This window comes from Heterodontus francisci, chromosome 1, assembly GCF_036365525.1.
Source record: "Heterodontus francisci isolate sHetFra1 chromosome 1, sHetFra1.hap1, whole genome shotgun sequence".
In the NCBI taxonomy this organism is placed as follows: Eukaryota; Metazoa; Chordata; class Chondrichthyes; order Heterodontiformes; family Heterodontidae; genus Heterodontus; species Heterodontus francisci.
Genome location: NC_090371.1, coordinates 166,930,306 through 166,958,134, shown reverse-complemented (window position 1 = coordinate 166,958,134; position 27,829 = coordinate 166,930,306). Strand labels below are relative to the sequence as shown.

The following is a 27,829-nucleotide window of genomic DNA, read 5'->3' as shown; positions in this document are numbered from 1 at the left end:
ATTTAGTGACATTGTTCATTTATAGTTCAGTATACTGTGCCATTTATACTAGGAGGTGGAGTTGCAATGCTAATTACTATTCAATGAGATCTTCATATTGGTGAGGCTATCATGGGGAAAAGGCACGATATAGAGGTTAAGTACTTCCCATCAGGGAGGGAAGGAGGGAAGTACAAAGAATAAGTAACCACAAAATAGTCTTCACAGTACTGGGAAAATAAGAGCTGCAGAGGCCTGATAATTGGACACTCTCTTGCTTATGGAATGCTGCAGGGTGCAGAGGAAAATGATGGGGGCGGGGGGGGTGGGGGAGAATAATTTCCAATTACACATCAAACTCTGATTTAAAAAGTAGTTTTTAAGTGTCGTTTTTTCCTTGCAAATCCCCTATATTCTTCTTTCTGCTTAGAAGACAAGCAGTTGGCCTGCTCCGAGATCAGTGATCATCCATCACATATCAATTTATTCTTCCCCCATTTAGGGAGATCCGTAACATATGCTCAGTACCTGTCCACTCAGCAGTGCTCAGATCACAAACTCAGTGCAACATGGATTGAAACTAGTCAAATGTCCTCCTATGTTATAACTAACATACTTTGGCCAATGGACATAATCAAAACACTGACATACTGGCTTAAGCATCTCATTGCTGTTTGTAGATCTTGCTGCATGCAAAAGTGCATTGGTGGGCATAGGATATAATCCCCAGACTCAAGTTTCAACAGTAACTCCTTGATGGATAACAAGTGTTGCTAACTAAAAACTCAACAGCTAGAAGCTTTATGAACCACAGTGTCAGTTGTGGCTCAGTTGGTTGCACTCAGACCCCTAAGTTAGAAGGTTTTGGGTTCAAGGTCCCACTCCAAGGACTTGAGCTCATAGTCCAGGCTGCACTTTAGTAATGAAGGAGTGTTGAAAGTGTCTTTCTGATGAAATGTTAAAACAAGGCTCTTGCTCTCTCTCAGGTGGATGTAAAAGATACCATGGTACTATTTTGAAGAGCAAGGGAGCTCTCCTCAGTGTCCTGGCGAATATTTATCTCTTAACCAACATCACTAAAACAGATTATCTGGTTATTGCTGTTTGTGGGAACTTGCTGTGTGCAAATTGGCTGCTGCGTTTTCGACATTACAACAGTGGTTACACTTCAAAAAAGTACTTCCTTGGCTTTAAGGTGTTTTGGGATGTCCTGAGGTGAATGAAAGTCTTTCTTTCTTTTTGAGGAAGGGCCGAAGACCTGGAGTGTTGCTGCAGATGCTGCCTGTTCTGCTGTGTATTTCCATCTCTTTTGGTTTTATTTTCATATTTCCCGCATCCGTCCTATTTTGCTCAACAGCTATTGCCTGGACAGCTTGCAAAGTCAAACCTGCAGAGCAGGTCATAGTGAATTAGAGTTATTCTTTGTCATTGAAAGGAGATATATATCTATTTGGTTGGTTGGGGGACAGCTGCAGCAAAATAAATGGATTGAAGGTTCAAATAGCAGAGCGATAAATGTAACTGAAATCACACAAACCAATTAACAGATAATTGGACTGTCAAAGACTGACACCTGCCCTGCTCTCTTGAACTATTCCACCTTTACAAAGTTTATAGCACCCATGAGACTGGATAAATCTGCTTACAATGTAGATTACCTCAACAGGTATATATCATTGTCATTAAGCAATGAACATTAACAACAGGTCATCAGGATGCCGCAATAATGAGACAACTTTACATTTCAATGTCATTAGACAGAGGCACTCCAGAAGAAAATCACATTGACCTTACTATATTGATGTTTATGATTACTACATGAGTGTGATTGCCTGATATCTGATGGTGGTAGCTGAAAATGTGTGCAGAGGAATCTGGCAATGTGGAGAAAAGAGCCAATGCCCAATTCACTGCTATCTCATTGATAACCTATTGGTCTTCCAAATATTATTCGGCCACTATTAATCCAGGTCACAGTTCTTATACAATTGGGTACAATGTTCATGTTAACTAGAAACAGGATTGTGGGAAAATTCAAGAGTTCCCAATTTCCAATTAGCAACGTAAATTGGATTTTAGGAAAATATTAATATTTTTATTCATGACTTGATTGGTAGATTTTCAGCATTTTAAATTTTCCCCATTTTCTCACCCTTTTTCATGTTTGCACCTCTCATGGTTTCAACTATTCACATGTTCTTCATTTCTTTCTCATCTTTTAATATTTAACTTTTATACTTAAGTAATTGGGCCCCTCGTGTTCAATTGTGGGCACCAGACTTTAGGAAAGATGTCAAGGCCTTAGTAAGGATGAAGAGGAGATTTACTAGAATGGTATCAGGAATGATGGACTTCAGTTATATGGCGAGAGAAGAGAAGCTGGATTCTTCTCCTTAGAGCAAAGAAGGTTAAGGGGAAACTTAATGCAGGCGTTCAAAATCATGAAGGGTTTTGATAGAGTAAATAAGAAGAAACTGTTTCCAGTAGCTGAAGGGTTGATAACCAAAGGATACAAATTCAAGATAATTGGGAAAAGGACAAGAGGTGAGATAAGGAAAATTATTTTTATGCAGCAAGTTATGACCTGGAATGCACTGCCTGAAAGGGTGGTGAAAGCAGATTCATTAATAACTTTCAAAAAGGAATTGGATAAATGCTTGAAGCGGAAAAATTTTGAAGGGCCATGGGGTCATGGCAGGGGAGTGGGACTACTTCAAAGAGCTGGCACAGACACAGTGAGACAAAGTACCTCCTTCTTTGCTATATCATTCTATGAGTCTTCCTAATGACTGACCCAAGATGATCTTATATGTCATTTAAAAATATTCTGCTTTTCTTTTAAGATGGTTACAGGCCATTCAAATGATATTTCCACTGTCTCCTTAAGAATATTTGTGTGTTATTTCCCTTCGTTCACTCACCTTTTTATTGATTCTATGAAACCACCTGCTCATTTATCATTTTTCAGTTCTTCTATCTATTCTTTCCACAGATGCTAACTAACCTGCTGTGTGCTTTGAGAAGGGCGGCACAGTGGCGCAGTGGTTAGCACTGCAGCCTCACAGCTGCAGGGACCCGGGTTCGATTCTGGGTACTGCCTGTGTGGAGTTTGCAAGTTCTCCCTGTGTCTGCGTGGGTTTTCTCCAGGTGCTCCAGTTTCCTCCCACAAGCCAAAAGACTTGCAGGTTGATAGGTAAATTGGCCATTATAAATTGTCACTAGTATAGGTAGGTGGTAGGGAAATATAGGGACAGGTGGGGATGTTTGGTAGGAATATGGGATTAGTGTAGGATTAGTATAAATGGGTGGTTGATGGTCGGCACAGACTCGGTGGGCCGAAGGGCCTGTTTCAGTGCTGTATCTCTAATCTAATCTAACATTGCATTTTTGTTTCAGATTACCAGCATTTGTAGTTTACTTTACGACCAGGTGAGCAATGTGTCTAGGGGTCTTTTGCTGTCTTTACCTGGTCTTAGTGTAACAGGGTTTAATTTTAAACACACTGTGTTTTGAGCTCCCCTTTTTGTGAATCCTTGTTCACAGTTTTCCAATTATAAGACAAAGAAACCAATTCACACAGGCTTTCTGAGGTTTAAAGAAGAATGATGAAATTTCATTAAAACTTAAACTTAAATTCTAATACGGTTCATGCCTATGGATATATGATATGCCCATGCTAGCATGCACATGCAGATAGGAACAGAAAAGAGAAGAGGAAAATATAGTAGAGAGGGGCTTGAGGCAATATCTTGTTATGGTGCTTCGAGCTCACTGTAGTTCTTTTGTAAGTAGTCTTGCTTTTCGTTGGGGCCCAGTAGTCTTCTTAAAACCTTGTTCATGTAGGAAATTTTTCTCTCTTTGAGTTTCATGTGTTTTCACAAGATTCAATTCCATGGGAAAGAATGGAAGCAGGCAGGAGAGAGGTCATCTTGCTTCAGTTCCGGGAGAGATCTCTACTCCATGAGCACACGGCTTTGTCTCAGTTCAAAATCCTTTGATGGAAGTTCAAATTCTTTGCAATGGCTAGATAGTCATGTGACTAAAACTGGTCAGACCACTTCCTCTGTGTAATGGGAAAGCAATGACTGGGACCCTATTGTTTCAACACCAGTACTATGTAAATGTCCTTGCAGTCAGGACTTGCAATTTTGAGTTTTAATGTTCATGTGGCAAAATAATGTGTGCCTCAGTCTTGGTAGGTGGGTGACACCTGCATATTGAGTTTATTTTCTGCAGACTCTGAGATTAACAAATTAATGCCCTGCTGTTATCAATCCAGCACATGATGCTTAATGAATACTGATTCTCCACTTGTCTCGAGACAATTCATTCGCTTGAAAACCACTGGACATGTTTGCTTATAATGATTTTAGAGAGGTCACATACCTGTTGCATGTACAGGGAAACCTGCATGCAGTTGTGGTCTGGAGCTAGTAAAATACAAAATAAGTGCAATTAGGATATAAACTAGAAAGAAATTAGAGTTATTCACTGTCAATTAGTTTTATTAAAACCCAACAGTAAACACTGATCTTGTAAGAAGCAAGGGAGTAGAAATTCGTCTCGGTGGTGCAAAATGGATGATATCAGATCTACAGTGGAACTGATCATCAGGCACTGCGTATAATGGGCAGCTGATCTGATATATCGCCTGTTTTTCATCATTGCCTGAGATAACTTTCAACTCCAAGATTTCAGTATGAAAGTTGCATTGTTTTTACAGCTGTTTTCCTCTAGATACACTCTAAGCTAGAAGAAGTGATTTCTAAAATAGCAAAGTAATAACAAAAGGAGTCGGTTAATATCTGTTTGAGAATGGGATTAGAGGGAGTAAAAATAGATTTTGACTGACATGATAAAATAATCCATGGGACCCAATAGCTGCTGATGCCAGTTGGAAAGAAAATTGTCTCTGAATGGTCATAGCCCAAGGAATGAAGAGTGGAAATGTGGGAATGGATGATCATTCTGCAGTTTGGTTTGATTAACTTTGGGATCAAGGAGAATTTATACAAAACTTTCTGTTAAGAGACCAAAGGCTGTCATTGAGCGAATGGCCCAAATCTCTTCTTCCTTTTATGGTTTCTTTTCTTTTGGTGAAATGCTGAAAAACTAATTATGAAAGATTTGGGCTGATGATGAGTCTGAAATGCCAAAGCTGGTAAATGTGGAACTAGTGCACAGAAACAACGTATTTGTAACACTTGCTCTTGATGGTTGAGTGGCAGAATGATTACGCTTTGAATTCTGGTGTGAGATGGGAATCTTTACATGCTCCGATTAACAATAATCATATGTATTTCATGGTTCAGGAAGGATAGGGATCAATAAAGCAAGCTGCCTTTGGGCACTTGTTAGGATTAATTTGATAGACTACAAATCTATGAAATTCAGAGCTATACTACCTGTTTAAGATTGCAATTTGCTCACCAGTGGTGAAAGAAAATTTGCCTTACTATGTTAATGATGATGAAATTGCAGGCTGCCATTCTTTTAATATTTAAAGAGTATAAAACTCAAACAGTGTAAATAGGTGGATTTTATCCTGGTCCAACATTTACAGTCCTCCCTAGTTGGGGTCTATTAGATCTTATGCTCTGCTTCACCTTACCTTCCTCAATGGAATCCATATCTCAAATTAAGTTAGCTTGCTTTCCTTTAGTCTCGGCTTTCCACATCTCAGATAAAATGGTTTAATTGAAGTTGTACTTTATAGCTTGGCCAGATTGTAAAATGTTGATCTGATGAGGTCATTTCCTGTTCATGTCCCCGTGTGTTTTACATTGCATGTGCCAAATTTGATTTTTAGATTCATAGAAAGAGATGCATTTTTTCCCATGTTGCCAAAGTAATATTTTAAGTCTACAGTGTTTTCAAACAGGTCAGCAACACCATGAAGTATTGTAGCTTGATGACAACAGATCAAGCACCTGGATAATATGTGGCAATTTGAGAAAGTTTTCAGCCAGTTGTGTGCAAAACTGGGGCACTGCAGTCATTTCTGTGTTGTATTATAATGACCAAAGGTTTTAGTTTTCTGGTGGGAGGATGATTCTACTAACACCATGTGCTTTCCCCACCTCCGAGGATGAAGGAGGCAGCTTAAAATCACTACCTGCCCACTTTCCAGTTACTGTAATTCTAAAGAGAAATCGGCATTTTGAGAGAGGTTTACTGCAGCAAACGTACTTTGATGTGAAATATATATCAATGTACAAATTAGTTGGAAACATGCCACGTGAACTACAGAAAAAGCCCAATAAACTGTAATGAGTTCAAAGAGTGGGTTAGATTTATAACAATAGAGGTGAGAACATTTTTTGGGCACAGTAGCCTTGAGCTTCTCATTACCATACTTCACTTGGTCCAGAGAGTAATATTTATCTTAGGGCCAGTAATCACCATAAATCCCTGCATGAAACAATGAGTTATAAAATAAAGCCCATTTTAGCAAATATAGTAATTTCTGTCTTGCGTGACTGCACTGTCCCTCTCGACTCAGGTACTCCTTAACTGAAAAGCTGGATGATTCTTTGATTTGTGCAGTGATATTATCAGCCAGAAAGAAAAATAGAATGCATTGTTCTTTATTAACCTGCAATGATATCAGTGTGGTAAATCAAACTGGAGGATTAATCTTTTACAACACGCAGTAAGAAAATATTTGGGTGCCAGAGTCTGTGAACAGTGATGTAGGTTATTGATTTATTTGCAATGGATTTGCATTTTTAAAATTCAGCTGTTAATCTTTTCCACACACTTCTAAATAAAAGTGTGACATTTTTGTTTGTGTTGGATTTCCAGAAGTGGAAAGATACCCAAAGAGCTATACTGAAACAGTAGAACAGATATTTTGATGATGATTTACTTTCAGCAGAGCAGAGGAGTGGGGCTAATTGAATAGCTCATTCAGGCTGAGCCAAGTGGCTTCCTTCTGTGCTGTAAACTTCTTTGGTCCCAGTGTTTACAGATAGGCAGGAGGGGTGTGGGGGTGTGGAAATAATGGGAAGACAGAGTTCCTGCAGAATTTAACAGGATAACTTCATTAGCATGTTTTTTAGTCCATTTCCCACCCAACGGTGTTGAAGGCTGGTCTGCTGCTGGGTGGGAAAGCCAGCAGTAGGAAGTTGCGGTTGGGGATCATTGGGGATTGGCCTGGCAATTGGAGAAGATCATGGGTTGTTGGGGCGTGGGGGCTTTGGAGAACAACAGTAAAGAAGGATGGAGGGAGGGAGAGATCACGGAGGGCTGGCCAATCTCAGAGAGAGAGAGATTGCTGCAAAAGGTTAGAATTCTCCATTTGATTTTATTATCTGATCTCATTGATATATGATCTATTTACAAATATTACCCTTGTATGTAATGGGACACATTTCATTTCTAGTCTGTATTGATACCAACATTGATCCAGAACCATGATTTGTCATTTCATAGCAAAGGTTAGACCTAATTAATGATTTAGTTTAAATATTTTTCCAATATGACTTCACTCCATTGTCCTCTCCCTCCAGCACTGGAGTGGAATAACTACAATTTGTTCCGAGTATTTTGCTAACCAACTTGCCCATCTCCCATTTTACTTTTAAGGGTTGCTAATTACTGGAGTTGCTTAGAATCCCAGTCTTGTCTGGATCAACGATCTATCATTTCTTATTATTATTACAAGAGTGGCAATATGTTGCTATGGTGCTATATTTCCAAACAGCTGTTTTCAATGGCACTAGCCTGAAGGAAAGCAAAAATAAAAGCAATTACATTGTTGATGCTTGGATGCAACGATGACAAGGATTTTGCTTGTCCCAATACTCCTGCATTGTGATATGGGTATCCTGTGGTCCCAGCAACAGGAGAGGAGGAAAGATTACAATCGAACATTCTGGGCTGGATTTTATGGGGCCCCCTGAAGCGAGGTTGGAGACGGGGGTGGGGGGGCGCCTATCGAACCGTGATGATTGGCGGGAGTGAGGAGGGCCTGTCGCCGTCCCGTCGCCAAGTGATTTTGCTGGGGACGGGTTAGGCCGATGACAGCCTTCCCACCCAGAGGCCAATTGAGGCCCTTAAGTGGCCTATTAATGACCACTTAAGGGCCTCTTCCTGCCACCGCTCGGATCGTACCAGTGGCGGAAGTGTCTCCGCCATGCGGGGAGGGCACCTCTGTGGGCAATCTGTGGCCCACAGAGGCCCCCATCGGCAAAACCTCTACCTCTATGGACCCCACCCCTGCCGGTCTTCACTTCCACCCCCCAAACCGGGGCCTTCCGGACTGACCCCAGTGACCCCGCCCCTCTTACCTGAAGTCCGGGTTCCAGCATTGGGCCTGGGTCCAAGGCCTCTGCAGTACTAGCAGTGGCCACTGCTCCCAGTGGCGCTGCTGATACTGCTGAGCTGCCGGCCCTGTGATTGACTGGCAGCTCTGGGAGGTGGAATCCCCATGTTTACAAGGGACGGAGATCCCCGCGCCAGAAACTTTGCCTCTGGAACAACAGAATATCTCACTGGGCGGGGTGGGGGGGCGTGAAAAGGCTGAAGTGGGGCTCCCCCTGCCTTTTCGGCCTGGCGCTGGGAGACCTGCCACCTCCACAAGATCCTGGTCTCTGTAACCTAAACAGTGCAAATTGTGCCTCAGGCCTCATCTAAATTTACAAGATTATCTGTCCGTGGAGATACAACAGGGGCCAGAAACTCACCTGTCATATTTAGGTGAAACCCGAGGCCCAATTTGGGACCATTCACAGCCTCTGTGTTCACTGCATATGCAGATACAAGTCTGGACTTGTAAATTACACAATGTTGACCAGCAATTGGTGTAAGGAAAACAAATGGATGATGATCCAAAGGAGGTTAATTGTTCTTGGTCGAAGTGGTGGGCTTTAAGGAGGGTTTTAAATGGAGAGAGGGAAATCAAAGAGTGGAGAGGTTTGGGCTGAAGTGGTTGTTAATGAATAAGAGACTCAGAGGAGCAGAAAATTTGGGGGAGCGGAACTTAAGTATTGGAGGATTACAGAGACAGGAAGAAAGACCATGGAGGAAAATTTTAAATCTAAGATAAAGGAGGTCCGGTAACTAATGCAGGTTAGCAACACCAGGGGTGATGAGCTAATAAGACATAGTGCAGGATAGAATACAAGCAGCAGCGTTTTGGATGAGCTGAAATTATGCAGGGTGAAGGAAAGGAGTCCAACCTGGACAGCATTGGAATAGTTGAGTCTAAAGGGTAGCAAAGGCATGAATGAGGGTTTAAGATACAAAGGAACTGATGTAGAGGCAGAGGCAGCCAATGTTATAAAGGTGGAAGTAGTCAACTTTTATGAGAGAGAGGATCAGCTCAGGGTCCATTAAAATGCCTAGATTGCAAATGGTCTGGTTCAGCCTGAGATGGTGGATGGGGAATGATGTTAAATTGGTGACAAGCTGGGGATGAAAATGATGGCTTAGCTCTTCCCAGTGTTTAACTGGAGGAAATTACTGCTTGTCTGAAACTGGTTATCAGACAAACAATCTGAAAATACATAGCAGTGGAGAATTTGAGGAAGGCTGCCAACAGATAGAGCTGGGTGTCATCAGCATACATATGGAAGTTGATCGTATATCTACAGATAATGTTAACAGGCAGGAGATTGCAGATGAGGAAGTTGGGGGGGGGCGGGTGGTGGTGGTGCCAAGGATGGATCCTTGGAGACTCTCAAGGGGATGGTACAGTGGATGGGAAGAGAAGCCATTGACCGAGATGCTATGATCAGATATGTAAGAGGAGGACCATGCAAGAGCTGCCCTACTGAGCTGGACAATAGAGAGGTTTTGTAGGAGGATGGTGTGGTTGACCATGTCAAAGACTGCAGAGGGGTTGAGGAGGACAAGGAGTGGTAATTCATCAAGTTACACTCACAGGAGATGACTTTCATGACTTTGGTTTAGGTCAGTTTGGTTCAGTCACAGGGAAGCAATCTTGACTGGAGAGATTCAAAGACGGAGCTGCAGAAGAGAGGGTCATGGATCGGAGAACTCCTTATCAATTAATTCCTTGAATGAAACAATCATTATTGCCAAATTTCAAGAACTCGAATGGATACTTTCCACTTCAGTGCTCCCAGTACATGGCATGAAAGCATATCAGGAAATTGTTTAACCCTAGCATGTGATTTTTCATCTATTAAAATTACATTTTCTGATCATTTAATTTTATTGTCAGAGGCCTCTCCCAAGCTTAAGACTAGCCTCTGTTTATTATTTTTTTCTCTCCCTAATCACTCACGTACTGACTCACTTTTAGATAAAACACTACAGTGCAACAGCACAGCAATGCAACATACTACTAGGTAAACTTTGTTTTAATAGATGTCTCAGCATTCTGACCTAAGTCGCTCTCTAGTTCAGAATGAGGCCAACCAGGAGTTAAAGTCTGTGGTGTATCTAATACCTCACAGTACCTTCTAACAATGAGTCGTGGGGGCCGACCAATTACGCGGTCAGTGGCAGCGGTGAAGATGGCGGCACATGACGCCATGGCAGGTGCTGGTGCCATTTTTAAAGGGCTGCCAGACTGGCATTCAATTTTGCTGTCTGCAGTGATAGGAGTGGCAGAGTTCAGAGGATGCAGAGTGATGGTGGAAAGTAGACACCAGGTGGCCCCATGCTTCAGTGATGCCTCCCACCAGGTGCTCCTACAGGCTGCCAGGGTGAGTCGGGATATACTATTTCCTAAGGACAGGAGGAAGGGAGCTGGAACCCTGACAAGGCCAGTCTGCCATTACACCCTCTTTGGACAAATGCTTTGTCTTTCACTATGGCTATTACTACTCCCTTTGTCTTTTGTTCCATGACATCTTTGTCCTTTAATTTCTCCTGCCCTCCGCCCTATCACAGACCTTCCCTTTTATTCTTCTTCCCCCCTCCCCCCAACACTTTCACTTGCTCAAAGCCTATTACATTTCTAACCTTCGCCTGGCCAAGCAAGCCTGGCTGCAGATTGCGCAGGAGGTCAGCTGCCATGGGGTCACACCAGGGACCTGGATTCAGTGCCATAAGTGGCTCAATGACCTCATCCAGGTAGCCAAAGTGAGTACCTCTTAATGTCGTCAGCTCTTGGGTATTGCATTTGGCAAAGCAGAAGGGTGTGTTGGGTGGAGAGTGGGTGCCGACCCAGACGTGGTCAAAAGGTCAGGGGATGCAGACAAACTGCCTGAGGCATGGCGAAATGGCCCTGAAAGGAAGCCATTTGTTAGGGCATACTCTCACAAGGTCCTTGGAAAGGGGCCACATGCAGGAGGCATCTGTGTGCCCCCATTAGAAGCAGCTGGACTGCCACCAGCATGTCTTGGGATTGTTCTCGCTGGGGGACCAACAGCTTCCATCCCTCTGTCTGCAGGAGAAGATTGCACACAATCACAGAGAGCGGGCCAAGACCGGTGGTGGGCTGCCTATTCTCCATGTCTTGAGTCCGATGGAGGAGGAGGCCATGGAGCTGGCTGGGCCAGAGGATGGAAGAAGCACTGTGGACGGAGAGATAAGGGCATCATCCCAAGACAGTGAGTAAGGTCATCATGGGGCACAAGGGAGCATCTATGCTGCTCATCAGGCATCCGGTGGCTACAGGGATCTCCAATGTAGGGATGTGTGTTATGTTGGGAGGGGAGGCCCTTGACTCTTCAATATCTCTGTTCTCTTATGCAGGTCACGTGGTGCCTACTGGAAGAGCCTCCAAGACTGTGAGACAGCCTGCTACCTCTGAGGGGGAGGAAGGAGTCTCAAGGTCCAGCGTCACTTCATACCCCTGCATTCTCCACCAGTGCAGATACTCGGAGAGGTATGCGCTCGCGGTTACATTCGGGTACACAACCTGGTAGGCACAACTCATGTGCGACCAGGAAGCTGACGGAGGCTGTGACAGCCCAGGTCTCTGACAGTCAGAGGACTGTGGGAGGCCAGGCCCAAGTTGAGTCTCAGGCTCATGACATGCCTCTGTGTCGGCAGCATCATGGGTAATGCTGCAACTGCAGTTAGAGGTCAGGCAACATCAGGCAGAGATACCAGAGGCTATGTGTGCCCAAGCGTGGACAATGGAGGAGTCCATCCAGGCCTTGAGCTTGGCACTGTCTCTGACTGCTACACTAGTGATGTCCTCCATTGAGAGATTGGCGGCTCTGATGGAGTCACCGCCAGGTCCTCTATCCTCTCATCTCAGCAGGGAGGCACAGGTTTCCTTTGCAAGGGAGGAGGAGTGACTGCCCACCGCTGCTAGGGGCTCCTCTCAGGGTGCTGCTGGTACAGCCGAAAGTTCCCCTGCCCCTCTGCCTGTGACGCCAGGGCCTCCATCATCCCTGATGACAGAGGGTGCTACTGCTTCTGTGGAGGACCTCAACATGCCAGAGCCCACCAGGCCTCAGGTAACCAGGGGACAACCACCAAGGTCACTCCTAGCCAAAGGGCAGCAAGGTCAGAAGTCTGCCTCCATTTCAGCTGACAGTGCAGGGGGACACCTAGTAGGAGTGCACACAAAAGAATGAAGATCACCTGGAATCACAGGGTTTTCAGTGATTGTGTATCATAGATGGAAAGGGTAGCATTTGCAAACAAATAAGATCTCCTTCCTATTCCGTAAGGCCTTTGGCCCTTTGTATCAACCCAGCTTCTGTGAAGAGGCTCGCGGTGAGGCATCATCCTGCGAGGGGTCTAGTTGGAGCCTTGTCAGCTCAGCGCTGCGCAACTGATCAGTTAGTGAATGCTTCCTGAAGGAAAGAAGATGACAACGGGGCTGATTAAATACAAGTCTTTATTGGTCAACATACAACTGACAGTAAGGATCAAAGGAAACGTGAATGTATCAGGACATCGTGAGCCTCCCTTGCACATACCTTACGGCGTCTCCCCTGTTGTCCCTGGTGTCCTTCAGCTGACTATGCTTGGCCATCTTCCCCCTCTGCATCCTCATAGTCCAAGGAAGCATCATGCTCCTCATCATCCTCATTGCTCATCAGCTCCCCCCTCTACAGCACCAGGTTGTACAGTGCACAACACACCATCACAATAAATGAGACCCTCACCAGGGCATAATGAATGGCTCCACTGGACTGATCTAGGCACCTGAATCTCATCTTTAGCAGACCAATAGCCTGCTGTATAGTCACTCGCATTGTCCTGTGACGGGTACTGTACCTCTCCTCTGCATCTGCACATGGGTTCCTCACCGGCATCAGTAACCATGTCCTCAGTGGGTAGCCCTTGTCTCCAAGGATCCATCCCTGAAGGCATGAGGGAAGCCAGAAAAGTTCTGGCATCTGGGACTGCCTCAAAATGTAGGCATTATGGCAACTTCCCGGGAAGCATGCACAGACCTGCAAGATCCATTTAGGGTGGTCACAGACTAGTTGCACATTGAGGGAGTGGAAGCCCTTCCTGTTGATGAAGGTCACTGGCTGGTGTTCAGGAGCCTTGATGCATGCAGTTGATGGGGAATCCAGCAATGGCCCCAAACCCGATGGCTCTCTCAGCCTGAGAGTTGGGATCAGTGCGGAAGTGCACATAGTCACCAGCCCTTCTGAAAAGGGCATTGGTGACCACCTTGATGCACCAATATTCCACAGACTGTGAGATCCCACACATGTCCCCAGTGGATCCCTGGAAGTTCCAGAGGCATAGAAGTTCAGTGCCACATTGACCTTCAGCACCACTGGTATTGGATTTCCACCAAGTCCCTGAGGGCACAGCTCGCCCTGCATCATAGTGCATAGGTCAGTGACAGTCTCCCTGGAGAGATGGAGTCTTCATTGGCAGGTAGTTGAGACTCTCTGTAGACTTTCTATGGAGGGTAACTCCTGTGTGAGGGAGCCACCTGTATTTCCATTCTGCACCCTTCTTCACCATCTGGAGACCTCCGCTGACCCTCCTGTGGGCTCACAGCTCCTTGTGGTGTCGCTCCAGGTGCCTGGCACTCCCTCCCGCTCTGCTTGCACCTCCACTTCAACAGGGTCCTCGAAGCCTGGATGATAGGTGGCCTCTCCCTAAGTGCAAGTCCTTCCCTGCCAGTAGCTCCCTCTCCTTCCCCTCATTTGGCACTTGCCGATACCCCCCTTGGAATGGTACCCCAGCAGTTCTGGGACCTTTTCCCCCACCCCTCAGATGATACCTGATGCCTTCCCTCCTCCACCCTGCCTGGCAGTCAATGCTGCCTCTCCCAATAGCTCCCCTTGCAGCCAGCAATGAGCTCCTGCCTCCACATCACCTCCTTAAAGCAGGCTAAGCTCTGAAGCCCCGTGAATCCCGTGCACCATTAATAAAATCTAAAAGCACGAATAAAATTTCTGCCTGCCCATCGCATTGACATCTGGTCTCCGCCCTCCATGTTTGCTGCCATGGACAAAATCGGGATGGGTGTTATGATGTCAAACTTCCTGTCAGGCATTTCCGGCCCCAATTTTATGCCATCCCCACCCCACGTTCCCCCCCCACCCCGCCTCTGTTCCAGTCCCCAAGGTGCATACAAAATCCAGCTCATACTGTATTAGTTTCTGAGGTTCCAGATTTGGCCATTTGGTAGGCGGTACAGTTTATAACATGATTCTCCCTTTGGGAGTAGTGAGCTATGAAAGTGCTCTCCAATCACTTTAGCGGTGTCATTATAAATGTATGTTGTAAGACTATTGTAGTGGTTACAGTTATACCATTGGAATGTAAGAAGGCCAGCTATATGCTTTTTAATTACACGTATAGCTTGAACCAGTTCTATTGGCACAGGATTTTAAGTTCTGTGTTTTGGGAAGTTTTATTGAGAAACTAAGAAACTCAATGAGGTGGAAATCATAATCACATTTTTTATTCTTGCATTTCTGCTTTTGCTACAAATATCAACCAGGAGTGACCTTCATCCCAGAGTTCTTGCAAATAAGTGACATGTTTAATTTCACATCTACCAAGTGGTTTTTCTTTTGACTGGATACAAAGTGACATTCAAGAACTGAGATCACAACCACAATCATTTCAACAGGAAGGTACAACAAAGTCACGCAGTTAAAAAGGGAACTAAGGAATAATGTCAATTCAAAATAAAATCTACCCTTGTTAGATGTGCTTAAAGGGAAACATTGCACTCCTATATACAAGATCACAAGATAAACTATGGATAAGTAGCACCATTTGGTATGTCTATGTTCATCCAAGTAGAAAGACTCCATAGTTCTCCAATCATAGTATCTAATTGTGTCTTCAATTATTCCTGTGTTGCCTCCATTGCACTAATTGGGAGTAGGGGCAAACTGGCTATATGGGAAAGCAGGAGATTTCTTGAGTGCCCCCACAGAGCTGTATTATCATTGAACACACGCGCACGCCTGCACACACACACACACATACACACATTTTCTGTACGAATCCTTTGAATCCTCTGTCAGGGGCACACAGCCATGTCTGTCTGGGAGTCTATTCCATACATTGGCGACTGAGTGAAGAAGGACTTCTGATATTGCTATTTTTTTAAAACTAGTTTGAACCTGTGTTGTTTTGTCCTATTCTCATAGTTTATTTTGAATGAATGCATGAACGAACCTTTTTAATAGTGCTTGCTATTGCATTGGGGGACCAGGTGGCTGGATGGCTAGAATGTGGTTTAGAACAGTATAGGTTCAGTTCTTGCTCTAGTCTGAGGAAGGCAACAGAAAACCACCTCATATACCCTCTTAACTAGTCATACTCATCTCTCCTGGGTGGAGGGAAAAAGAGTAGGGGACCTGCTCTTGGACAAACCACCAACACAGCATTACACTATCTCATCACCTCTCATAGGATCATAGAAAGTTTACAGCACAGAAAGAGGCCACTTGGCCCATTGTGTCTCTGCCAGTCAAAAAAAGAAGCCACCCAGCTTAATGCCACCTTCCAGCATTTGGTCCGTAGCCCTGCAGGTTACAGCATGTGAGGTGCATATCCAGGCACCTTTTAAATAAGTTGAGGGGTTCTGCTTCTACTACCCTTTCAGCTAGTAAGTTCCAGACCCTCATCACCCTCTGGGTGAAAAACCTTTTTCTCATCTCCCCTCTAAGCTTTCTAGCAATCACTTTAAATCTATGCCCTCTCGTCACTGACCTCGTTGCTAAGGTAAATAGGCCCTTCACATCCACTCTATCCAGACCCCTTACAATTTTGTACATTTCAATCAAATCTACCCTCAGCTTTCTCTGTTCCAAGGAAAACAACCACAGCCTATCCAACATTTTCTCACAGCTGCATTTTCCCAGGCCTGGAAACATCCTTGTAAATCTCCTCTGTAGCCTCTCTAGTGCAGTTGCATCCTTTCTGTAATGAGGTGACCAGAACTGCACACAGTACTCAAGTTGTTGCCTAACTAATGACTTATACAGTTCCAGCATAGCCTCCCTGCTCTTATATTCTATATCTTGGCTAAGAAAGGAAAGGATTCTATATGCCTTCTTAATCACCTTATCGACCTGTCCTGCTACCTTCAGGGATCTGTGGACATTCACTCCAAGGTCCCACTTCTTCTACACCTCTCAGTATTTTCCCATTAATCGTGTATACCTTTGCATTGTTTAACCTCCCCAAATGCATCACCTCACACTTCTCCAGCTTGAATTCCATTTGCCATTTTTCTGCCCACCTGACCAGTCCATTGTTATCTTCCTGCAGCCGACAGCTATTCTTCTCGTTATCAACCACATGGCCAATTTTTGTGTCATCTGAAAACTTCTTGATCATGCCCCCTACATTTACATCCAAATTGTTAATATATATCACAAAAAGCAGGGACCCAGTACTGAGCCCTGCGAATACCAATGGAAAGAGCCCTCCAGTCGCTAAAACATCCAAAAACAATTACCCTTTGTTTCCTTCCACTGAGCCAATTTTTTATCCAGCTTGCTACATTTCCCTGGATCCCATGGGTTTTAATTTTTTTAACCAGTCTGCCATGTGGGACCTTGTCAAAAGCCTTGCTAAAATCCATGAAGACCACATCAACTACACTATCCTCATCAATCCTCTTTGTTACTTCTTCAAAAAATTCAATCAAGTTTGTCAGACAAGTTCTTCCCTTAACAAATCTATGCTGACTATCTTTGATTAATCCATTCCCTTCTAAGTGACAGTTTATCCTGTCTTTCAGAATTGATTCCAATAACTTGTCCACTACTGAGGTTAAACTGACTGGCCAGTATTTATTCGGTCTATCTCTCACTCCCTTTTTGAACAAAGGTACAACTTTAGAAATCCTCCAATCCTCTGGCATCATACCTGTATCCAGTGAAGACCGGAAAATGATGGTCATACCTTCCGTTATTTCCTCCCTGGCTTCTTTTAACAGCTTGGGATACATTTCATCCGGCCCTGGTGATTTATCCACTTTCAAGGATGCTAATCCCATTAATATTTCCTCGCTCCCTATGTTTATCACATACTTTTAAATATTTCATACTCCTCCTCCTTAACTACAATATTGGCATCGTCCCCTCAATAATAAGTATACCGTTCTGGATACTGTTGGAGGGGGACGACCTATCAGGGGAAAGCCACAGCGGCCAGGTCTCTGGCACTGAGCCAGGCTCTGTGGCTCAGAAGGGAAGGGGGGAGAATAGGAGAGCGATAGTGATAGGAGATTCAATGGTTAGAGGAACAGACAGGAGATTCTGTGGTCGCGAACGAGACTCCCGGATGGTATGTTGCCTCCCGGGTGCCAGGGTCAGGGATGTCTCGGATAGAGTCTACAGGATTCTTAAGGGGGAGGGGGAGCAGCCAGAAGTCGTGGTACACATCGGTACCAACGACATAGCTAAGAAAAGGGATGAGGACCTGAAAAGCGAATCTAGGGAGTTAGGTTGGAAGCTAAAAGGCAGGACGAGCAGAGTAGTAATCTCAGGATTGATACTGGTGCCACGTGCTAGTGAGGCTAGAAACAGTGAGCGAGTGCAGCTGAACACATGGCTACAGAGTTGGTGTAGGAGGGAGGGCTTCAGATATGTGGATCATTGGGATACCTTCTGGGGAAGGTGGGACCTGTACAAGAAGGACGGGTTGCATCTGAACTGGAGGGGCACCAATATCCTGGGCGGGAGGTTTGCTAGCGCTCTTCGGGAGGGTTTAAACTAGTTTGGCAGGGGGATGGGAACCGGAGCTACGGATCAGTGATTGGGGTAGCTGTTGAACAGGCAGATACCGAGTGCAGAGAGTCTGTGAGGAAGGTTAGACAGTTGACAGGGTAAAGTTGCAGCCAGTATGATGGGTTGAAGTGTGTCTATTTTAACGCAAGAAGTGTCAGGAATAAGGGTGATGAACCTAGAGCATGGATCAGTACTTGGAGCTACGATGTTGTGGCCATTACGGAGACTTGGATATCACAGGGGCAGGAATGGATGTTGGATGTTCCGGGGTTTAGATGTTTCAAAAGGAATAGGGAGGGAGGTAAAAGAGGTGGGGGAATGGCATTGCTAATCAGGGATAGTATCACAGCTGCAGAAAGGGAGGTCGTTGAGGAGGGTTTGTCTACTGAGTCAGTATGGGTGGAAGTCAGAAACAGGAAAGGAGCAGTCACTTTATTGGGAGTTTTCTATAGACCCCCCAATAGCAACAGAGACACGGAGGAACAGATTGGGAGGCAGATTTTGGAAAGGTGCAGAAGTAACAGGGTTGTTGTCATGGGTGACTTCAACTTCCCCAATATTGATTGGAACCTCCTTAGTGCAAATAGTTTGGATGGAGCAGATTTTGTCAGGTGTGTCCAGGAAGGTTTCCTGACTCAATATCTAGATAGGCCGACTAGTGGGGAGGCTACGTTGGATTTGGTGCTTGGCAACGAACCAGGCCAGGTGGCAGATCTCTCGGTGGGAGAGCATTTCGGTGATAGTGATCACAACTCCCTGACCTTTACTAAAGTCATGGAGAGGGACAGGAGCAGACGGGATGGGAAAATATTTAATTGGGGGAGGGGGAATTACAATGCTATTAGGCAGGAACTGGGGTGCTTAAATTGGGAACAGATGTTCTCAGGGAAATGCACGACAGAAATGTAGAGGTTGTTTCGGGAGCACTTGCTGCAACTGCTGGATAGGTTTGTCCCGATGAGGCAAGGAAGGGATGGTAGGGTGAAGGAACCTTGGATGACAAGAGATGTGGAACAGCTAGTCAAGAGGAAGAAGGAAGCTTACTTAAGGTTGAGGAAGCAAGGATCAGACAGGGCTCTAGAGGGTTACAAGGTAGCCAGGAAGGAACTGAAGAATGGACTTAGGAGAGCTAGAAGGGGACATGAAAAAGTCTTGGCTGGTAGGATTAAGGAAAATCCCAAGGCGTTCTACACTTATATGAGGAACAAGAGGATGGCCAGAGTGAGGGTAGGGCCGATCAGGGATAGTGGAGGGAACTTGTGCCTGGAGTCGGAGGAGGTAGGGGAGGTCCTAAATGAATACTTTGCTTCAGTATTCGCTAGTGAGAGGGACCTGGTCGTTTGTGAGGACAGCGTGAAACAGGCTGATATCCTCCAACAGGTTGAGGTTAAGAGGGAGGATGTGCTGGAAATTTTGAAAGACATGAGGATAGACAAGTCCCCGGGGCCAGACGGGATATACCCAAGGTTATTACAGGAAGCGAGGGAAGAGATTGCCGCGCCTTTGGCGATGATCTTTGCGTCCTCACTGTCCACTGGAGTAGTACCAGATGATTGGAGGGTGGCAAATGTTATTCCCTTGTTCAAGAAAGGGAATAGGGATAACCCTGGGAATTACAGACCAGTCAGTCTTACGTCGGTGGTGGGCAAATTATTGGAGAGGATTCTGAGAGACAGGATTTATGATTATTTGGAAAAGCACAGTTTAATTAGACATAGTCAGCATGGCTTTGTGAGGGGCAGGTCATGCCTCACAAGTCTTATTGAATTCTTTGAGGATGTGACAAAACACATTAATGAAGGAAGAGCAGTGGATGTGGTGTATAAGGATTTTAGCAAGGTGTTTGATAAGGTTCCCCATGGTAGGCTCATTCAGAAAGTAAGGAGTCATGGGATACAGGGAAATTTGGCTGTCTGGATATAGAATTGGCTGGCCCATAGAAGACAGAGGGTGGTAGTAGATGGAAAGTATTCAGCCTGGAGCTCGGTGACCAATGGTGTTCCGCAGGGATCTGTTCTGGGACCTCTGCTCTTTGTGATTTTTATAAATGACTTGGATGAGGAAATGGAAGGCTGGGTTAGTAAGTTTGCCGATGACACAAAGGTTGCTGGAGTTGTGGATAGTGTGGAGGGCTGTTGTCGGTTGCAACGGGACATTGACAGGATGCAGAGCTGGGCTGAGAAGTGGCAGATGGAGTTCAACCTGGAAAAGTGTGAAGTGATTCATTTTGGAAAGTCGAATTTGAATGCAGAATACAGGCTTAAAGACAGGATTCTTGGTAGTGTGGAGGAACAGAGGGATCTTGGGGTCCATGTCCATAGATCCCTCAAAGTTGCCACACAAGTTGATAGGGTTGTTAAGAAGGCGTATGGTGTGTTGGCTTTCATTAACAGGGGGATTGAGTTTAAGAGCCGCGAGGTTATGCTGCAGCTCTATAAAGCCCTGGTTAGACCACACTTGGAATATTGTGCTCAGTTCTGGTCGCCTCATTATAGGAAGGATGTAGAAACTTTAGAGAGGGTGCAGAGGAGATTTACCAGGATGCTGCCTGGACTGGAGGGCATGTCTTATGAAGAAAGGTTGAGGGAGCTAGGGCTTTTTTCATTGGAGCGAGGAAGGATGAGAGGTGACTTGATAGAGGTGTACAAGATGATGAGAGGCATAGATAGAGTGGATAGCCAGAGACTTTTTCCCAGGGCGGAAAGGGCTATCACCAGGGGGCATAATTTAAGATGATTGGAGGAAGGTTTAGGGGAGATGTCAGAGGTAGGTTCTTTACACAGAGAGTGGTGGGTGCGTGGAATGCACTGCCAGTGGTGGTAGTAGAAGCAGATACATTAGGGACATTTAAGCGACTCTTGGATAGGTACATGGATGATAGTAGAATGAAGGGTATGTAGGTAGTTTGATCTTAAAGTAGGTTAAAGGGTCGGCACAACATCATGGGCTGAAGGGCCTGTACTGTGATGTACTGTTCTATATTCTATGTTCTATTTTGTGAATACAGTGTAAAGTATTCATTGAGAACCATACCAACATAGGTTACCTTTTTGGGCCCTACTTTTTCCTTAGTTATCATCTTACTCTTAATGCATTGATCAAACATCTTTGGGTTCACTTTGATTTTGCTTGCCAGTATTCTTTCATGCCCACTCTTTGCTTTCTTAATTTCATTTTTGATTCCACCCCTCACCTTTTATACACCTCTCGGCTTTCTGTAGTATTGCATTCTTGGTGTCGGCATAAGCTTTCCTTTTCTGTCTTATCTTACCCTGTAAGCCCCTTGAAGTCCACGAGGCTCTAGATTTGGCCATCTCACCCTTTTTCTTTGTGGAAACATGTTTACTCTGAACCTCCTGAATCTTCCCTTTGAATGCCTCCCACTGCTCTGACACTGATTTACCTTCAAGTAGCTGTTTCCAGTCTACTTTTGCTAAATCACTCCTCAGCTGAATAAAATTGGCCATGCCCCAATTTAGAATCTTAACTGCTGTTCTATTCTTGTCCTTTTCCACAATTATGTTAAAACTGATTGAATTATGATTACTACCACCAAAATGCTCTCCCACTGCCACTCCTTCCACCTGCCCATCTTAATTATTTAAAATTAAGTCCAAAACTGAACACTCTCTTGTTGGGCTTGCTGCATACTGGTCAAAAATGTTCTCATGAATGCACTTCAAGAATTCTGCTCCCTCAATTCTTTTACACTAAAACACTCATTTGTCTCCTTTCAAGGTTGAAAGCCAGTTTCTCCTCTCATTCATGATAATGCAGTTCTCTGTTGCACATTTTTCTTCCTATGTACAGTTATTTACAATTGTCTCTATTGAAATAATTTGTTATTGTTCCATCCACTTAGTTTGTGGTTTCCAAGGTGTGTTCTTAGAATCAACTGACCTTCCTAGTTTAGTGCCGTCGGTGCACTTGACCAGATTGTATTGAGTTTCTGAATCAAAATAATTTCTGTAAATCAAAAGCAGTAGGAGTCCCAGTTTTAGGGCACCCAATTTGGCACTTCCCCTACCCTAACATGACGCAATCACCTTTTTCCAGGCTACAGCCAATTTCTTATCCATTCCCATGTCTTACCCTTAGGAGTAACCTTTCATGTGGAATTTTATTAAGTGCTTTCTGGAAGTCTGGGTACACCATGTCATAGCCTTTGAAATGTTTTTTTGGAAAGGACACTAAAGTCTGAATAATGACAGTAACATTTCTATTCTCTGGGGTAAAGCTTTAGTATACCAGTTCCCGAAAGACCTCTGCTAGAAATAGATGTCAGTAGCACCATTCATTTCTGTGGAGCTTATTCCAATTGACCGCTGTAATTTAGTTGTAAACTCTAATGCTCTGGTGTTTCAGCAGATCTCCCACTTATAATGATCAATTGGGAGAGTCACTGTAAAAATTCATCCATTAAAACCTCAAACAGGTAATTGTAATGTGAGGTTGAGGGGTAACAAGACAAATCTCTGCATTCAAGTCACTCAGAATTGGAGTAGAATTCAGTTAGTTGCAAAAATAAAAAACTAATTTGTCTTCAGTGTGGATTATCCTGATATGGAATTGCTTGTTCCATTTAAAAAATGTATTCCCTAGAAGCTACGGAGAGGCAGGTTTCTGATTGTGTTGCCCACACACCCTGGACATGCTCATGACATTTTCTGGTTTCCCTCCTGTAGTACGCTAATTTTAATAGTGGGTTCATGTTTGCAAATGTGCTGCAAATAAAATAATTGTCTGTGCCAGAGAGTTTTCCTTTAAAACCTATTTTATATCTAATAGGGTAGGTTCATAGCCTGTTTTAATTTTTCTGTCATAATTCTTCCTATTCTGGTAGGAAGAATGTCTTGTCAGTCTGTGTCCTAATCAGAGGGAGAACATGTCAGATGGTTTAGGTTAGATGAAAGAACTGGGGGACAAAGGGGGTCTGGATAGATATATCACAATTCCTTATGGCTGTACCTGATCACACACTACTCTGCTCTGTTTGCAGATTTTAGATTAAGTTTTAGAGCACTGAAGGATGACATAAATCTGCAGCTTGAATTAATCTAAAATTGCAAAGTGGTCTGACCACCAGAGAGACAAGAAAGGACATTGGAAACATTACAACAGAAGAAGGGAGTAATATGATGAAAGGAATGACTTAAAACATCTTCATTTTGTTCCTTTTTAATTTACTTCATCTGTGACCTGTGTTTTATGTAGGTTGATGCCTGTGTTTCAGAACAGTGAAGGCAGGTTGGTGCTATGTGGATAAATTGTATCTCACCATAAAGGTTCCATAAATGAGCTATTCCTTACCGGTTCTTAGGCAGAGCTGGCTTCATTCTTCCTCTTCCAATAGATCTATCCTGTAATGTTTTTTTAAATTGCCTGGTAGAAGATTAAAAAAACATCCTGAGGAACTACATACGTTTGTTAAATTGCATTTTTTGACAAACTTAGCTTCGATTTAACTTAGATAAAGTATCAAATCACAAAGAAAAAAATACCAAGGGCATCACACATTGTAAAAATAGTTTTCTGTTATTGAAACTCGTCCTTCGCTGCTTTCCTGTTTAGAAATAAATCTCAAAATAAAAACATTCATTAGCTGTAAATAAATTATTCGAGATAGAAATTAGTCTGGGCCTGTCTTGGGGCCCAAATTCAGTGTTCCACTTCCACCTCTAAATATTAAAAAGACTAGATAATTTTCAGTGCAGTACTGAGGGAGTGCTGTATTCACAGAGATGTCATCTTTTGGATGAGACATTTAATCGAGGCCTTGCGTTCCCTCTCAGGTAAACATAAATGTAGTACTATTACACTCAGTATTATATCTTTGGCCTCCTTATCTCGAGAGACAATGGATAAGCGCCTGGAGGTGGTCAGTGGTTTGTGAAGCAGCGCCTGGAGTGGCTATAAAGGCCAATTCTCGAGTGACAGGCTCTTCCACAGGTGCTGCAGAGAAATTTGTTTGTCGGAGCTGTTACACATTTGGCTCTCCCCTTGCACCTCTGTCTTTTTTCCTGCCAACTACTAAGTCTCTTCGACTCGCCACACTTTAGCCCCGTCTTTATGGCTGCCCGCCAGCTCTGGCGAACGCTGGCAACTGACTCCCACGACTTGTGATCAATGTCACAGGATTTCATGTCGCGTTTGCAGACGTCTTTAAAGCGGAGACATGGACGGCCGATGGGTCTGATACCAGTGGCGAGCTTGCAGTACAATGTGTCTTTGGGGATCCTGCCATCTTCCATGCGGCTCACATGTCGCATGGAAGATGGCAGGATCTGCAAAGACTTAGTATTACTATTACATAAATTTGGTACTATTTGAAGAAGAGTAGCAGAGTCTTGGCCAATATTTATCGCTTAACAAACATCACTGGAAAACAGATTGTCTGGTCTTTATCTTATATTATTTGTGGGACGCTACTGTGAACAATTTGGCTGTTACATTTTTCACCTTAAAACAATGACCACACTTCAAAAGTACTTTACAGTGGCTGTAAAGTGCTTAGTGTCACCCTGAGGTTGTGAAATGCTTTGTTTCTTTACATCCCCAGGATTTGACATAGGGTTAATGTCCTTCATAGTCAGTAACCAGGAATCTTTCTTCTTTTAATTCTTTAAAATTCAGACTTTTGCAAAGCTGAAACTGAGACCACATCACTAAAACCATCAGAAATAGAGGCCGAAGCCATACTACACCACCGGGGATTGGCTATCGACTATTAGAATTGGCAAATATCACACCCAACTTTTCTCCTCTCCCAACTCCCAAGGATCAAAACAATAAACTACTTCTCTCCACAACAGACCATTCAAACAAATAATGTATAAAAAATGCTGCCCAATTTGCTATACATATGCTTTCAATACACAACAGAGTATTAAGGAGTACAGGAGTTATCTATGTGCTAATGCTGCTTGGCAAGAGAACAAAATTAACATAAAGCACATTGAACTATTAAACATTCATTAGATTATTGTGATCTAATATCAGAATTAGTACAATCTAAATCAATATGAGTGCTGTAGTTAGCTATCACAATGCTACTAACTAATTGCTTGTACTAAATCAGCGAAATAGACAATATATTTATAGGATGTGAGCTATTCAGAATGATCAGCTGATTATAGGTCTTTAACATGTATTATAACTATTGTAGCACATCCATGTTAAAGACATCAATAGGTAATTAATTGTTGTTGCTGAAGTTTTCTCTGCACTTTGATTCCCTTTCTGAATCCTTGAAATGCAATCAAGGGGATTGTGAATGGCTTCTTCATTGTACAAAGCCAGACCTATGACTTCCATATACCCACGGAGAATATTAACTTAATATTCAAGTTATGCATCGTTCCCAAGTAATGATTAATAGAGACATGAAATCTATTAGAATTTATTTATTTTTAAATCACTGGCAGACTACATAAAAAGCTCCGCAATGTAACGACAACCATAGCCTGCCAGCATTTGATTCTTGCTGTACAAATGATTGTTTTAGCATTTGGCATGATCGGAGTCCAATGACTGTTGCACTGCTGCCTAAAGATAACTTGCGCTATTCTGCGATTTGATCATATTGCTACGAACGACGCCTGCTACGAATAGCTCCTACAGTTCATCATGGGTGTCTGCATAAATTAAAATAAACAAAAAGGCAGTCAAGTTTTCCCATAACTGGAAAAAATAAAAAGCACTGTGTGGTATTTTGCTATGCAGAGTGCTGGGCTGAGAAGCGGCTCAAGGTTATTTGTTCCATTGCGGTTATTGAACCAGTGGGCTTCATATTTCCTATTTGATAAGATCGCTATTCTTGCTTTCATTGATAATGATCAGTTACATTTTCATCAGCGCTGCAGTCACTTTGCAGTCATTGCTACCCACCTCTATTAGCCAATGCAGTAACCCCACTTATTTTGACCCCTTGATTGTTCCCAATTAATACTATAATTCACTGCCGGTAGTTTTTGTTTCTTCACTGCCATTTATTATCAGTGCATCGATTTTCTTTCAGATTTATGGGTCACAATTTATATATGTTGCAATCTCATTTGCACTGAAAGTTGTTAGTACAAACTTCCCACTGTAACAAACTTTCTTCTTGGTCTTAAACTAAGGTTCATTAGTTGGAAGGAAAGGACAAACATTTATAAGATGATTCTCTAACTACTGCTTCGCCCGAATTTGTGCAAAATAAAAAAAACGCTTGATCAGTGCAGTGTTCTTTTTGACTACCATTCCCAAGAGTGAAATTCTATAGAAGAAAACCTGTTGGAAGCATCAGCTTGGCTCAGTGATGGCACTCTTGCCTCAGACAGAAGGTTATAGATTCTAGCCCCACTGCAGTGCTTGGGCACAGATTTTAGGCTGATACTGCATCATCGGAGATGTTGTTTTCCAGTTGAGATGCTAAACTGAGGTCCCACCAGTCAGGTAGATGTAAAAGATCCCATGGCATCATTTGAAAAAGAGCAGAGCAGTTCTCCAGTCAGCTGACAAATGATTATCTCTCAACAGCACAAATAAAACAGATTTATCTAATTTGCCATTTGTGGTATTTTGTAGTGGTCTCAGTGATTGCTGCAATTGCCTGCATAATAACAGTGACTACATTTCAACAGTAATTAATTGACTGAGAGGTACTTTGGGGCATTCTGTGGTCACCAAAGGTGATAGATAATTCTCAGTTCTTTTTTTCTCAAATAGCACTTCAGGTTTAATAGTTCTGAAAAATCAATTGCAAATTCAGGTGGAGGATATTACTAAAGTTGTAAATATAATTCTGTAATCGAATGATGGATATGGTTTTGAACTGAACTGAATTGACTTAACAAAGAACAGGATTAAACTTAGCACTATGTTGTTTTGTATGAAATAGTTCAACATTGTATAGCAAATGTATCAACCAAACTAACAGAGAGCTTTCTACGCAATCCCTAACAATGTGTGCATCCATTAAAAGAATAATATTAAAACATTATTATTAAGAAATCAAAGTTAAACTAAGTTACAACCAAAGTTGAAAATACTAAAAAGACAGATTTGCCATGATATAGCATCTTTCATGAACTCAATATGGCCTAAAGCACTTTCCAGCCAACAAAGTACTTTTGAAGCGTAATCACTGTTGTAATGTAGCAAGCACAATAACCAATTTGCATTTGGAAGGTCCCATAAACAGCAATGAGATACTGACCAAATAATGGCCACAAAATTCAGCTGTGTAGTACCCATAGTTTTTGCGTTTAGGTTGCAAAATAGTGTCGCTTCTGAAGTGGCCTGCACTGGATGCCGTTTTTGTGGAGGTCAGTAGCACAGCTTTAGCATGTGCCAGAAATATAGGCAGATCGTGACGTCAGTCAGTGTGTAACGCTGACACCAGCACTGCCATTTTTGACCTTGCTGTTCCAGCTAATGCCCTCTCTTAATCACAAACAGCTAAACATGCATTCAGCATTAGGAAGGAGACCCACTCCAGCAATATTTATAGTGATCATCAACCACTCTCAGGTTAGTTGCTGATTAATTTCTCCTGGCACTGCCTGAGTTTATAGAAGTACTTGGTGCTTTTTCGAGTTGTCTAAGCTTGGTAAAGTTAATGTGGTGAGGTCCTTGGTTTTGACTTGAGTTCTGGTCAGACCACTTGCTCCCAGTCTTGGATGCTATAGTTACCATCCTCCTTGGCCTATGAAAGGGAGATTAAGCAAAGGCAGCACAGAAGAGGAGGACAGGTCACCCACAGAACG

General features: G+C 43.4%; 1 protein-coding gene across 8 annotated transcripts in view; it reads right to left on the bottom strand.

Annotated features, from left to right (window-relative positions):
- LOC137348022 (cytokine-dependent hematopoietic cell linker) overlaps positions 1-27,829 on the bottom strand; it is a 125,401-nt gene that overhangs the window by 85,297 nt on the left and 12,275 nt on the right. For 5 of the 8 annotated variants that reach the window (XM_068013479.1, XM_068013140.1, XM_068013228.1 and 2 more), the window contains exons 2-3: positions 23,391-23,462; positions 4,366-4,409 (exon numbers count right to left, since the gene is read on the bottom strand). In XM_068013479.1, coding sequence (XP_067869580.1) covers positions 4,366-4,409; positions 23,391-23,416 — 70 coding nt within the window. In that variant the 5' untranslated portion in view covers positions 23,417-23,462. Of the gene's footprint in view, positions 1-4,365; positions 4,410-23,390; positions 23,466-27,829 lie in introns of those variants that run through there. The other 3 variants (XM_068013646.1, XM_068013712.1, XM_068013389.1) reach the window with 3 other exon arrangements.